The sequence below is a fragment of the Malaya genurostris genome, chromosome 2 (genome assembly GCF_030247185.1).
Source record: "Malaya genurostris strain Urasoe2022 chromosome 2, Malgen_1.1, whole genome shotgun sequence".
In the NCBI taxonomy this organism is placed as follows: Eukaryota; Metazoa; Arthropoda; class Insecta; order Diptera; family Culicidae; genus Malaya; species Malaya genurostris.
In genome coordinates this window covers 54,670,798-54,686,721 of record NC_080571.1, presented here as the reverse complement: position 1 = coordinate 54,686,721, position 15,924 = coordinate 54,670,798, and the positions used below count along the sequence as shown (strand labels likewise).

Below are 15,924 nucleotides of genomic sequence, written 5' to 3'. Positions count from 1 at the left end.
ATAAATTTATTTACACATAATTTTAACCTCAGACTAAGTTTGATTAGTATAGTCGAAAATAATTAAAATAACTAAATACAGACTGCAAATGCCACTCGGGACCAGAGATGTTAGCGATATTCCGCCATTTACATTCGAATGATCAAGCGCGGGTATCGAGCACATGAACACTACCCGCCCGTGCTCACTACTAGATGACCTTATCGGAGGCCGAGTACATCTGTCTGGTATCTATACTGTGCCGTTTAACTACATTGGTGACCTGACGGGCCATGGTTGACTTGGTGCTCCGGTAGTTCGTAGGCTGCGAAGCCAACAGATACGGTAACGGTGGTCTACTGGGCAGTTGCATTTCCGTAACCTGCATCCATGAGGCAGTATCGTTGATCGTAACTAAACTTTTTAAATGTAATTTTTGATTGACTCCGGAAGATCCGTTGCCACCGTGATGGTTCGGAAGCACAGGAAGACATGTGGTGGTGCTTGAAGGGTTCGATTGTTCCTGCTGAAGCGAATCGCTGGCGATCAGTTTAGCGAACAGGTCCTTGTATTTGCGTTGATCGGACATAGTCAGTATCTTGTTTCGGTTGAAGTTCAAGTATATCTGAGATTGAAAAAAAAAAACAATAAATGAGACGATGACATTCGATCGGTCATAACTGACAAGGACTTACGTTTTGTACTAGACCACAGGTTCGAATAAGAAAATCTCTTTGCGCTAAAAGTGCTATTCGTTCTCGCTCCTCGTAGTCAACGATAAAGTCCGGACTGTATTCGTCACGTTTCTTGACGACCTTTGGTTTTCGTTTTTTCATCTTCTTTTTCAGTGCCGACAGGGCTCCGTCTTCTCCCGCACACAGCGTTTTCGCACCTCTTGGATTGTTTTTGTTCAGCATAGCTTGATTGTGCTTGAAGCGTTCTTCCAACTCGATCCGTTGCTGCTTGGCACACTCTTCGCGCTTTTTACTGGCAGCTGTTTCGTTGTAAACCGAAGCCTGTGTTTGAGCTAGGAAGAGATGGGCATACCGATCGGGATCACCGGGGGCTGGCAATATTCTTCGGAAACCTCCCAGATGAGTTTCCTCCCAATTGATTTGTTCGCCCCACGGTCCTAGTCGATCCTCCGAGTTAGGGTCATCATCGTCTCCATTCTTACTATCGCTACTACTTTCCTTACTATTTTCTTTCGACTTCGAATACTCACGCAGTCTTTGCAAAAGTCTATTTTGGATTCGTCGTTTATCTTCTTCAAGTACGCGTTTCTTTACCTCACCGTTGAGGTTCAACATCACGAAGGTATCGTGAATGAGGGCCTCCTTTATCTCTCGATCAATAGCCTCATCGGTGTGAAATGAGGGAGAGTGGTTCACTTCCAAGATGTGCGGTTTCAATTTTGCATCTATCAAAATGTCGAACCCTAGAATTTCGAAACACGCTTGGATGATATCGTGCGTTGGAAAACTTGCTTGATAGGTATGCCTCAGAACCTGCCACGCACTGAGTACAGTTTTCACAATCACGTCGTCTATGTTACTCCATAGTTCTGCAATGTCGTACCCTTCCGTGGTAAGAATTCGATTGAGAGTAGCGAACCTACGCTTACTACCAACTTCGTCGTCATTCGAGAAGCACCGACTGTACTTGTTGACTGAGTAGTTCGTCAGATGCATGAAATTGTTGGAAGTATTGGTGATACACGGTTCCCGGTATTTGTTCGTTGCAAACCGTGCTAGACCTTCCTTGTACACGAATATGCGAAGCGGATCTGTCGATGTGACCAGTGTATAAACTCGTAGATCGAATTTGTAACCATCGATCAGTAAAGGCTAACAATATAGAATACAGTTTGTCAAACGAACAAAAGACTAATGAACGAATGACTTTACACTCACCCTGTGAACGTACACCTGACAAATCATTCGATCCCTAGGGTTGATCTCTTTCAAATTCTTCGTCAGAAATATTCCTCTACCCTGTGAACCCTGATCCGGCTTCAATATATACGTTTTACTGCGATGTGTTCTGCTGTAAGCGATGGCTTCACCCAAGCTGGAAAGAAGAAATAGAAAGCATTTCAATAAGACTTGTCCCGGGCCACAAACGGATCATCTTAGCAACAAACTCAGCCGGGAAGACCCAAGTCTTCGGGAAGATCTGGTACTCTGTGGGGAACATTTTCAACATCCGGTTCAGGTTCCGCGCCAGAAGATCCTTTCGGCAGATTTCGAACATTCCCGGGAAGTGGTTGATTTTCTGAAAACGTCGCATATCCCGGCAGAAGTCGACTCCGACAAGCGAATCCGTCCAGCAAACATTCCAGTGTTCGTTCTCACTGACCAGCCGGTAACCGAGTCGTCTACAGATTCTCGGAATGATGTCGTAGCGGCTGTTCAATATACAAATACTGATTGGTGGTCTGCAATGAAGAAAAGGACGAGACTTAGCAGCGATCGAAAAAGTACGGGGACATAAACATGAACATGCACGGTAGCGTGGGAAGAGGCAAACAGGAAGAGCCATGATCGATCAATTCAAAAAATGTTGTTCAAAGTTACAGATAGATTTGCATTCAGTTCCGTGAATTGATCGATGTGATTACTACCGGAAAAAGTTTCTAGCATGCGAAGAAAGACAAAAACAAAATCTTACATTTTCTTCGATTTCTTTTTTCTATGTACAACTTGGTCGTTTCTGGTGCTATTATTTTTTTTATTGTGACTGCGAAAGAAATATTAACACTTTAAAAATTCCATGTACTATAGAGATTATATACAAAAATAAAAACTACTATTGTCTCAAAACACATCCATTCAAAGTAATGAAAAAATATCGATTTCATTTCAGCATTCACATAGAAAAAACTTTCATAGTATTTTCATATCATCTCCTCCATTCCATTCCCTAAAAATATTAGTAAAGTGGGATTTCACTAAAAGCTTGGTGCATGATTATGGTGTTTCGTAGAGTGTTATTTCAATCCGATTTTCGGAGGAAGAACTGAAACAGGCACTATTGGAGCCTAGGATACAGCGACGACACGACCTGCCACTCGTCTATTAAAACTGTATCGTAAATTTAACTACCCCTCAGTAACTTGTAATGTCAAAACTGAAATCTCATGAAAAAGTCTAAAACTAGCAACACAGATTGGTAAATTGTTAGTTTTTGGATAATAGTTACTATAGCCTTGGTTACGTTCTCTGCTCAATTGAAAACTGTAAATAAAGTAAAGCAATTATGTGAGTAGAGTAGAGTAGAAGAAAGAGTAAATAATTAAAAATAATCTTTCTATATGAGAAAGATAAAAGGTAAATCTTATAACTTGTACTTATATCAAAATGATTATTTTGTTTTCGACGTGAAGACCTCAGAATTAGTACTACTGAGTAGTTTTTGCGTGTAAGTATTCTAGATCTAGGAGGATAGCTTGAATGATGTTCTGTTTGACAATTTTTTCGACTACGGCCAACCTGAAACCTACTCAAGAAAACGAAACGGTTACGGACAATCGTAATCATATCTACGGATCTACCGCCGGGTGCAAACGAGGGCGTGCCGTTGTTTTGTAAAGTGATGTGTATTTCACAGAATCAGATCTTATCATCTGAAAATTATAAATAAAAATCATGAACAATGTGAAATAGTTTTGTTTCATTGTGTAGGATTAAACTTGAAAATATTCTTGTCATTCTAATCATACTTCTAGTCAGAAAATCCAATTTTAATTCATTTATCAACGCTTTCGGATATTGGAGCTTTGTAAAAGATACTTAGTAGTAAATGGTTGTTAAGAGTTTTTGTAAAAATATGCATTACCAGGTAAAAAGAATGTGATTCAATTTGAACATTTATATTAACAATCTTAAGCCTGAGTTGCGCTTGACTTCATCTCCCGCTGACTGCTAAAAATGGCAGAGTACGCCAAAATTCTTAATAAATTTGTCGTCTTCGCTTGAAGTCAAAACTCAGATCCGACCTCAAGTGGGATTGGTTTTGCTTCAAGCGAAAATGCTATTAGAAACAGTTTCCATACGGCAAGCAAGTTAACCGACGAAAAAGGTGTTCGAGTTATTAGACAACTCAGGATAATCAATCAGTCTGGAAGATGATAAATTTTACGAGTTAGATTCTGCTATACCCACAAACAGAACACAGGTTTCACTGGGAGGCATTTTTTCCTTAGCGAATTTGTGGAATGGAACACATCGGCCACAATGACCACTTCCTTGATGTTTTTGTCAAGTTACTTAGCTGACGAAAATATTCATTCATTTCGGCTGAGTTGATTCAACTGACCTTCTGCTGAAATAATTAAAATTTTTCGATTTGCCTAGAAATACATTAAAATTTGAATTATTATCTGATTTAGGTTCGTTGTATTGCTTATAACGAAAAAACAATTTATTTATTTACATTATTGAGGTATCTAGGTAACTAGTTTGTAGCAACCAGAACAGTGTTGCTCGTGAATTTATTTTATCATATTACCTAGGGGTAATCCAACATTATGGTGACTGGTGGTGATTCGCTCAAGTACACCTTTTATTCCGATTTTTGTTCAGAGTGTCTGGTCGTGTCGTCGGATACAGAGTCCGGTGATAGTGAACACAATCCAGTGGCGTAACAAGGAGCTGCAGTATCATGATGAATCATTTGTCATTCTTCTGGAGAAAGGCACCACTGATAAGGTTTGTTCGAGACAAAATCTGGACACCCCTATGTACGTATGTCTTTGAATTTACTTCAGCAACGAATGAAATATTTCGCAAACTGATGAATGTTCGTCCGACGACACGACCAGCCACTCATCTATTAAAACTGTATCGCAAATTTAACTACCCCTCAGTAACTCGTAATGTCAAAACGAAATTGCTTGGAAAAATATTCAAACTGGCAACACAAGTTGATATTTTATTGATTTTGAATAACAGTTACCATAACCTTGGTTACTGTATATTGAGGACTACAAAGTACTAATGTATTTGAAAAGAATACAGGGATTTGGCATTCAAAATAATTATGCCATGCTACTAACGATAAATAATGATACCTCAAATGAAATCTACTTGAAGGAAACGGACATACAAAAAACTACACTGATATTGAAATGATCGAATGCAATGCAGAAGCTTGGATTCACTAGGGAATATCCTTTTGTTTTTATTCGTTACTGTATTTGTCATTCTCCTCAGATAGTTTAATGTACGTAATAGTATAAAATAAAATTAGTGAATGATTTTTAAGCGTTTCCTTCAATTCTCATTTATTCATTGTATTGAAATATGTTAGTTTTTAAAATTTTCTAAAATGTACAATGTTAAGAAAGAAGAAAGAAATCGTATAACATGTTATAATTAGAGCTAGAAATATATCCTACTCCAAAACAAAACATGCGATTTAGTGGACCATATTTATCCACCAATCGAGGATCCGATTGTATTTTATTTAAAAGAAATAGAGAACACCCGTTGGTTTTGATAATGAGGTTCCCAAAAAATTTCAGAATAGACTTCGTATCTTTCAGGGTTGTTGGGACCTCTACACCATTTAGAAAATTTCTTGACTTTCTACCCCTTGTGAGTTGTTGATGTTGTCTATCGCTAGTAATCAGGCTGAGAATTAATGAAAATATAGTTGAAATCGTGTTGATGTTTTTCTGTTTCCGTTTAATCTGGAATCTTCTTCATGAGCTAGTGATTCCGATATTTAAAGCTGATTTTTAGAATGCACTCTTTATTGTTAGACCTGGAAAATATAGTTTCATATTGAGATCTAGCAGTTTTATTATATAGCAGTGAATATTGAGATCTAGCAGTTTTATTCGTGTTCCAATCATCATATCTACATTTCATTTCCTTAAATCCGATCAAGAAAATAACTTGTTGAATAAATATACTACAGTTTACTGAAGCTTTCTGTACTAATCACTTTCTATATTCTCAATGAGCTGCATATTAAAATTTGTTTTTGTTTTGTGAAGGTATCTTGGTAACTAACTCATAGCAACATGACAGTGTTGCTTGAGAATTTTTCTTTTGTTATTAACAAGGGGCTTTTCAATAAATGGTAACTGGTGGTAAATCGCTTACAGACACTATTTATTCCATTTTTTCTTCGGAGTGTCTGGTCGAGTCGTCGGTTTGTCTGTTCATTGTGTAAAATCAATTTTTGATGATACTACAAACTTCTAGATCGAAGTTGGCGTCGGTAGAAGAACAAGTGCGAAAAGTAATTGTGCCCGGTCGTCATGAAAATCCGGATCTGTCAGTAAGAAAGCTTACAAAACGCTTGATTTTTTTCAAGCACTGCTCATAACATAATGTGACGGCTAAAACCCGGGTTCACAAGCTGTACTTAACCGTTTTCCTGCGTGATAATGGAAAGAATTTAAGCCTATTATGCAACGGAACGACTTAGAGCAGTTTTTCAGGACAAAGATAAAGGCAAAGTTTCCCAAAAAATATTTGATTTGGCTGTAATATGCAGCTGTGGTCGAGCAAGCGTAAGCTTTATCACTACCGGAACGATAATCAAGAAAAAAAAACCTGGTTTAACTCCCCTAGTGGTGTAATGACCTGCCTTTCTCGGTAATATTTCATTAAAAATCGATTTTCAGAGCCGGAACCCGGTGATCGCAACAGTCGTAAGAAGTTTTTACAACCATCAAATACAAGTTCAAATAGTTATAAAAACTGCTTTGAATATTTCGTACTTATCTGTGTCGTAAATTTTTTGATGATTAGACATTTTGATCAACATACAATAAGTTCCATTCGAGTGTTGATTATAGTGACAAGGACTTAGTTTGAATTAAAGTTGCTTGATTTACTTCTCATGAACTTTTTCGATTAAACCTAACTAAAAGAAAACGTAAACCTGTGCTGCTATTACTACTGTAAATGCAATTCATGTGAAATGGGGAGTGATATTTTCAAATAGTAGGGAAAGGTGTTCGGTTGCCGGCACACCACCGTAACTTTTGACAGAAAGCAGTTAGCCTCAATCCGACAAATGATATGTGTGTGTATTAGCAGCACGTTCTGTTTGTACCAAAATGCGAAGCAAACAGTCACTTTTACTTTTCGCTGTGTTCAAAATAACTTTTAGTTAGGTAAATATCAACACACAAAATTTTTCTGACTGTTTTTAGAGTATCAAGAATTGAAGAGCATCAACCGGAAAGGTGAGTGGATTGAATATTTATGAGGTGAAATAGATCTTTTTCGTTATTTAATACCGGATTCTATCAAAACTTTCGAAACCAAAAATTTTTTTTTGTAATTTTCAAAATGTTTTCCAAAAAGAATAAATTCTGTTTTTTCTTTGAATAGCTGGGGTGGTAACCGAACACCTTTTTTAAAATGGCCAAAATGTATCGCTTTACTAACATTAACATTTAACATTTTTTTTCAATCAAATGAATCCACTTTGTTTCTTGATCAGTTGTTAGCCAGGGACTATAGCTTTCCATTGATGTATAGATGTCCGCATAATGTGCACTAAGTTAGAAGTTATGAGCTAAAAAGAAAAAGGGTGCCGGTAATCGAACACTCTCTCTTACCATAATACATTCTTGATGATTGAATTTTTATTTTTGACATTATTATCAATATGATTATTTGTAATCACAGCATGTATGTAAATATCATTGACTGTTTTTTATCGACAGTATTACAACACAACCGGCTGCTGTAATTTCCAATGCATGCCTTTTCAACTAAATTTTAATCCGAATGAACTCGGTTGTGCTTCGAAAACGTTGTGAGTTTTTGTTCTCTTTTCGCTTTCCTGTACATGCTATACGAAATTAAACAAAGCACGCTGTGCACTCACGTTCGCTAAGGCAGTAGTGTTTTCTTCTTTCGTATCTGTACGTACCGATGCGTACCGGTTTTGCATCGTCATTTTATATGATGGTTTGAAAGTTTTGACACTCGCCCTATAATTTCGGCACCGGAAGTCTGATCTGGTTCTAGTTGTAGTTCTAAAGTTGGTTCACATAGATCTGGATGTAGTCCTAAAGTAGGTTTACATATCCACCAACTAACAAGATCTGACAACAAGATAAATTTATCAGTAAGTTTTATACAAATTTGCAGCTCATTTCGTTATTACTTGTGAAAAAGTACTCATGAAATTGAACATTTTTCACTTATCGCTCTGTAATATCGAATATCGTATCACTCTGTGCGGTTCGTTAACGCCATGGAAAATGATAATGTGCTTATAAGCAAATAGGCGTTAGGCGAATTTTTATGCACCGTTCGCCTTGCATGAGAGGCAATGATTTTTTTCGGGTTTCTGCTGATTTTTCACATTCGAAGTGCTGGACAACCTCGACTCGACTTGATAGTGCTGGATGATTTCGATCAAGGGTAATAATATGCATCTAAGTCGAATCGACTTGTCCGTACAAGCGATCATATGACCACTTTTGCGACGTGAGGCCGAGCATTGTCGTGTTGGAGGATTACTTTGCCATGTCGCTCTTGATACTGTGGCCGCTTTTCTTTTAGCGCGCGACTAAGGCGCATCAGTTGCATTCGGTAGCGATCTCCTATAATGGTTTCACCCGGTTTTAAGAGCTCGTAGTAAATTGTTATTCATCTTTGAAGGTTTTTTCTCTTCCACCATCATGTTTGTCTTCGACATCGAAATCACCATTTTGAAAACGATGAAACCACTCCCGACACGTTCTTTTACTCAGAGCAGCATCACCATAAGTTTCTGAAAGCATTCGATGCGCTTCAGTTGCATTTTTTTTCGAATTGTAACAGAAAAGTAAAACTTCCCGCAAATGGCGAGAATTGAGCACATAAACAGACAATTTCGAGCGTGAATAATACGAAAACAAGAACAACTGTCACTGAAACGGCGATGACAATTCGTTAGGCACTGTACACACTCACTTTAAAGGCATTATCATCTATGTATTTTAACCAGCCTCAGCCGGTACAGCCACCTATCGGAAAACGGCGAAAGCAAAGTTGTACACCTGATACAAAAAGGATTTCATTTCGAGATGAATCATAGAGACTATCAGTACTTTTCAGAAAATTCAAAGAATTTTTCGAAAGTATGTTTCAAACAAGTGTATGCGAAACACAAACGTTAATTTGTTCGTTTTGTCATAAGGGAACGAGTGACGTTGGCATTGATACTTTCTTTGGTTGAAGTGAAAGACGAAAATACTTCCTCCAAAATGTTCAAAACAGAAATTAACAAATATTTTGACAATAGTTGTGGAGGTCTACGTCAACAGTTCGAACAGTCAACAGTTTGCCAAAAGTACTTTTTTTTTAAATAAAAGCGCCTACTTGTATTTACTTTAAATAAGAAAAGGGGCAACGAGATTTGAACAGCACATGCATCAAAGTAGTTGGTAAACGACTGGACAATGCGCAATTCAGGCCCCAATGTGGTTCATAGCCTCTTGTCCAGTAACTCCTATCCCTACCTCCCCGCAGTGCCAGCTGGGGTGCGAGGAAAGATCGGGTAACCAACCCCGGAGGGACCTTGGTCGTATGCTGACAGGGAAGGGGGGCTTACTTTCTCTTTACAGAGAGCAAGCCTACCCGAGCGTCTGTTCCTCATGTTGGGGCGGCTCGAAACAGCGTCTGTTCTCCATGTTAGGAGCGGCTGATTACCGTCCTTGTGTCAGTGTCGGACTCTAAACGGGGCTGACACGATGACCCCCCAGCCAGACAGGAGGTTGGTGCAGGCCTAACAAGCCGCCCGGAAAACAAATGTTACGCACGATCAAGAGAGAAATACAACTCGGAATGATCGGCAAAGATCTACGCGACGAAATAAGGACTATGATTGGAAGCTTGGCACATGGAACTGCAAATCGCTTGGCTTCCCAGGATACGACCGAATGCTGCATGATGGGCTTCAAATCCGCGGCTTCGATGTCGTAGCATTGCAGAAACTTTGTTGGACGGGACAGAAGGTGTGTAAAAGTGGGCATCGAGCGGCTACCTTCTACCAGAGCTGTGGGACAACCAGCGTTCTAGGAACGGGGTTTGTAGTGTTGGGCAAGATGCGCCAGCGCGTGATTGGGTGGCAGCCAATCAGTGATAGGATGTGCGTATTGAAGATCAAGGGTCGTTTCTTCAATTACAGCATCATCAATGTGCACTGCCCACATGAGACGAGACCCAATGACGAGAAGGAAGCATTCTACGCGCAGCTGGAACAAACCTACGACAGCTGTCCACGGCGGGATGTAAAAATCGTCATCGGCGACATGAATGCTCAGGTAGGCCGGGAGGCAATGTACAGACCCGTGATCGGGCTGGAGAGCCTGCACGCGGTAACAAACGACAACGGTCAACGATGCGTAAACTTTGCAGCCTTCCGAGGAATGGTAGTTCGAAGCGAACGAGGAACGATACAGACAGGCACGGAACAGACAGAACACGGTTTTCCGGAGGGAAAAGCACCAGCAGGAAGTCCAAGATCGCGAAGCGATGGAACAGCTGTACCGCGCAAATGACACACGGAAGTTCTATGAGAAGGTGAACCGCTCACGTAGAGGCTACACGCCACAGGCCGAAATGTGCAGAGATACCAGTGGTAACCTTCTCACAAACGAACGTGAGGTGATCGACAGGTGGAAGCAGTACTATGACGAGCATCTGAATGGCGAAGCACAAGATACAGCCTTGATTGTGATGGGTGTGATTCGAAGCGCGAGGATCGACACGAGTGGCACGATCTTCCGAAAGTCCGTACAACTTTATGGCTTCGCTGACGATATTGATATTGTAACACGTAACCTTGAGAAGATGACGGAAACCTACATCGGACTGAAAGCTGAAGCTAGGCGTATCGGACTGGCCATAAATGTGTCAAAAACAAAATACATGAGAGGAAGAGCTCTAGAGAAGAAACACAACGCATCCCACCACGAATATTGATAGACGGTGACGATATCGAGGTGGTTGACGAGTTCGTGTATTTGGGCTCACTGGTGACCGCCGACAATGACACCAGCAGAGAAATACACAGACGTATTTTGGCAGGGAATCGTGCGTACTTTGGACTCAGAAAAACCCTCCGATCGAGAAAAGTACGCCACTGCACGAAATTGACCATCTACAAAACGCTAATTAGACCGGTTGTTTTCTATGGCCACGAGCAGGGGTGCGAAAATTTGACATTTTTTTATACTGTTACCAAGCATAAGACAGTCACTGCCAACGATAAGCGCAGCTGCTACGTTCAACAGTAGCCAACTCGCAATGACACGAGAGCTTGGCGCAATCATGAGAGCCACGACACACGACAGCAATATTGAGAGCAGTTAATTTTGTCGCACTCTCTCACAGCAGTCAAAGCCACAGCGTTCGCTTTGTGGTAGTGTAGGTACTTACTGGAAAAGTAACTGCTTTGTTAATTTTTGGTCACGGGTTTCGAGAATGTCACGAGCTCAAAATGTCATGACATTTTCATAATGGGACTGTTATATCCGCTGTGATTGATCTGTGACGATAAATTTAATGCGAACGGCGGTGTTTTTATTATCGGTTCAATTTCAGTTTTGAAAAAATTCAATCACAAAGCTTGTTCATGCAGATGTTTCAAAAATATTACAATTATTTACATAAATTTCATTCACGAAGTATCAGGAGCGCAGCTTTTGCCTTTCTAATATGACGCAAAGGCAAGAAATCTTACAGCAGAGAGAATAAGTTTGGCGCTCCTATTACTTCTACAATTTTTGTTCATGCTAAACGGGCTTCAATTGTTTGATCGAAAAAGTGCATCCAAATTCTGGAAGTCAAAGCATTTACTTTGCTTTTCTCACTGAACCGCTTCCTTCCAACGGGAGTGCAGAGAAACAAAACACGTAAGGATACACAAAAAACCGTCTGCATTGGGAAGCAAGACTTTCTTGTGCATGTCCCCCTACACCTCATGAGAATCGACATAAAACGAATTTCAAAGTTAAGCCTTGTTGGCGACTGCCTCTCGAAAGTTGTTGAATTTGGAAGGAGCTACTGTTTATTGTGGCTAGCCATTCTCAGATTGAAAAGATTAGAACAGCTATCGATGAGAGCAAACGGCGACATTCACCAGAAAAAATGTCATGAGACCTATGACATTTTTCATCTCCTGCAGTCGTGACGAAGTACAATCGGCGACTGCTGTCATTTGCGCAGTTTGAATGTCTGCTGTTCCGTGTCATTCTCCAGTACCGTTTGCAACCCTGGCCACGAGACCTGGACTATGTTGGCAGAGGACCAACGCGCCCTCAGTGTTTTCGAAAGAAAGGTACTGAGGACCATCTATGGCGGAGTGCAGATGGAAGACGGAACGTGGAGACGGCGTATGAATCACGAATTGCAACAGCTGCTAGGAGAACCACCTATCGTACGGACAGCTAAAATCGGACGTCTACGATGGGCTGGGCATGTCATAAGGATGTCGGACGACAGCCCAGTGAAAATGGTCCTTGAATCTAATCCGACTGGTACAAGAAGAAGAGGACCGCAGCGAGCAAGGTGGATCAATCAAGTGGAGGGTGATCTCAGAATCGTATGTGTATCGAGAAATTTTAGTAAGTTAACAAAATCACGAAAAAACGCAAAAAATTCAGCTTTTCACGTAAAAATTTGTCTTTCTCATTCAAAACAAAGTTTCATTTTTTCCGAAAGTTACAGTAAAAAAAAATATTCAAAAAATCGACATGACTTTGCACAAACGAGGCACCAAAGCCCCTGAATGACTACAACCTTTTTAGCGAATAGTATGCTGTCAACTTGTTTCGTTCTTTCGGCACGTCAGGAAATACATTGAACTTCGGTGCAAATAAGTGTTTGACGAAAAGCATTAACTTCACGTCTGCGTCTGTCGGATTAGGTGGCATTAGCAGTTCAACATAATATCGCAACGAAATTTCGGTAAACGCATTTTCTGGTTTCGGGATATTTGTCAATCACTGATCATAAATCTCTGCAAAAAGATGCACATTTCTGAAAAAATAGTATATCTACTAAATGAATCTCGGAAAACCTAATATTTATAACTGAGCCATTAGCAATATTGCGTGTTGAGTTTTAAGTGTGTACAATTGAATGACAATCTTTAATTAACCATATTACCATATAACCAAGAGCAATCAACACCACCCAGAACACAAACAAACGCACAAAACTTAAGTCCATCATCTGATCATGACAAATAACAAATTTTCAAAAGGTCCACTGAAGCTCACTGATCAGTTCAACTGATGAATAAAGAAGACCAACATACGGATTGAATCACGCATGCAAACACTAATTTTGAGCTTTTGTTTTGAGGAAATAATACAAACTATGTATTGTACCAGCTCTAATACAGAATAAGTATACTACATTGTGGAACACCGAAACGATAAATTCAAAACTATATCTAATAATTCAATTGAAATAATGTTTTAAATAAACATTCCAATCATGTTTAGAGAATCCGTAAAAGTAATTAGTTTTATCGTTCGTGAAACTTATCTTATCAAATCAAATTTTATGATATTCTTATCTCACATCATATCCATATTCCAAATCGATTTGTTCAAAATGATAAGTAGAAATAAAAATATAAACTGCTAAATTCTGCTTTGTGGTTATTTTTGCTGAGTAAAACAAGACAGTTTAGTTTACCAAAATACTTTGCCAAACAATTCCACACCAAAAAGCACTACGATTTCCAGATCCACAGATTGATCAAACACACCAATGGAAGTGTAATGGAACCTTGCGATGGAACAAACAGATCAGTTTACTCACTTAGGATCCCTTCGGACGTCGTCGGGCGGTTCGACGTTCACACTGTGACAGAAACTTTTGGAATTTTTACCCGAATCACAATATACGGCGTAGGACCTATGATTGACTTTGAGTAATCCTTGCTGTTTGCTGCTTCCGACACACTCGACGGCACTTTTCGAGGAAAACGACGTCTCGGTGGTATCCATTTCCGAGTCCGAGCCGGAGCTTGAGCTGGACCCGTCCGTCGTGCCGGATGTGCTCGATCCTTCCTCGCAGCTATCATCTTCACTGGACGATTTCCGTTTGGTAGTAAGCTTAGCTGGTTTCACTAGGTTGTCTCGGCGAGGTAGCATTGTCCTACCGGATACGCAATTTACACACCACTACTGATCTGGCGAACTAAACTGGAGAGCACCACACTATTCCGAAATGGCCTAAATAATGTTGTCGAAATGATTGTTGCTCCGATGCAGCATTGTAATGTTTGACATTGGCAGTTTTACAAAAACAGTAATCGATTGAGTAAGACCTCGTTTCAAAAGTAGGCTATGAACACCGAAGCACTGAACACACGTTTGATTAAACCTAGAAGCATTCGCTAACGGTACCAATTATTCCTAACCGAACCGAACCACTGTCTGGAAGTGACTGAACTTTGCCGTTTTGACTAAAAATACTTCCAGCAGACCCCGCTCCAAGGCGGTCCATATGGATACGGTTATTTATTTACTTTTCAATTGTGTTGGAAACTTGTACAATGGACGGGAAAGGATATGCGGAAAATTGTTTTATAACTAACCGGTGTTCTAAACGGTGTCTATCGGGTTTCGCTCCCCAGGATGGAAATAACGATATGAGTGAGTCACGTGGTTCGTAGCTCAAATGTTTCCACATTTCCTATATGCGAGCCCGAGTTCAACATTCATGGGCTTGGTGAAAATTTTGGAAGTTCGATTGCCCCATGCACGGTCACGTTCGATAGTTCGTTTCTGCCATTGACGGAAAACCTTCGCCAATTGGAAGCATATTTATGTACTTTTGCTTACGTTTGCCATGCCTTTAATGTCTAGAATGCCTCTAACGAATGTGTGTTGATTTTTTATTGGCATTCGACTAGTAATCGTTTTTATGTATTGGGTAACATGATAGTACCATTCATATGATGTAAACAATTGTACTTTACTACCGCTAATGAGGCAATAACTAAGGAACAAGCATGGCAATCGGCTTTGGGTATCCTCGATTATATTGTGTTTATCAAATAATTTTAATTTAATCTCTTTTATTACTATTGCATAAGTTCAATATCTATTATGATATATGTATAAAATTTTACGCATATTCTATTGATGGACATCGTTCAAAAAAAAATTCCTGGGATTAACTAGGAAAACAGTGACTGGCGGCAAAGCAGAATAGCGAGGATAGACCTGTGATGCGGTGTGTGATTGTTTTCTGTCGAGTGTGTTTCCATAGAGATAGGACTATAACGGAATGCTGTGGTGGACAAGTAAAGCGAAGCATACTTGGTTCTACTAGTCAATAGGGCTTTCTCTTCATGTGTTTTCATATGCAGGGTAGTTTAATTGACAAAACAATTTTCCCGTGTTAGGAGCTAGCTACGGGTTCCAGTCCCGTATCTGCGGTAACATTTTCGCGGTTTTCACTACATAGTTGTATTAGCATGTCATTTTTACCTTTTTTTATAAATTTAAAAAATAGGTATAGAATTCGCTCAAACTTTAGAAAAATTTATCGAGGCCGAATGTCATATACCAATCGATTAAACTCGACGAACTGAGCATATGTCCGTGTGTGTGTCTGTATGTGTGTTGTCAACAAAGAGGTCGAGATATCAGACATGACTGAATGGATTTTGATCAAATTAGTCGCAAATTAAAGGTCTCACCTTCACCTTTTTTATATTCAACAATATAATTTTTAAGGCACACTGCTTAAGCTCTAAGATGCCAAGGGCTCTCCCCTTCACCTTGACCGCTCTTGAATGGTTTTGAGATCGGATGTTTACCTTTTGAGTTATACGAAGTTTTATGGCACAATTTTCAGTTTTTTGACAATATCTGTCATAATTGACCTTAAAAACAGAATATGTTTTTAGACTTAGATTTCGCATGAAAATAGGTATCCAACAAGCCATAGATTGTTAAAA

The 15,924-nt window shown here is 39.7% G+C and overlaps 1 protein-coding gene across 2 annotated transcripts; it reads right to left on the bottom strand.

Annotated features, from left to right (window-relative positions):
- On the bottom strand, positions 1 to 14,384 carry LOC131431627 (tubulin polyglutamylase TTLL13-like). 2 transcript variants are annotated; one of them, XM_058597453.1, is made up of 6 exons: positions 13,773 to 14,384; positions 2,650 to 2,718; positions 2,123 to 2,416; positions 1,893 to 2,049; positions 675 to 1,826; positions 1 to 604 (listed from the first exon to the last, which is right to left on the bottom strand). In XM_058597453.1, exons 1-6 carry the CDS (start codon positions 14,105 to 14,107, stop codon positions 191 to 193), a joined length of 2,421 nt encoding a protein of 806 aa, XP_058453436.1. In that variant the 5' UTR covers positions 14,108 to 14,384; the 3' UTR covers positions 1 to 190. The 2 variants fall into 2 exon arrangements, with proteins under 2 accessions (XP_058453436.1, XP_058453437.1); XM_058597454.1 differs by lacking the exon at positions 2,650 to 2,718.
- Positions 14,385 to 15,924: the final 1,540 nt, after the last annotated feature.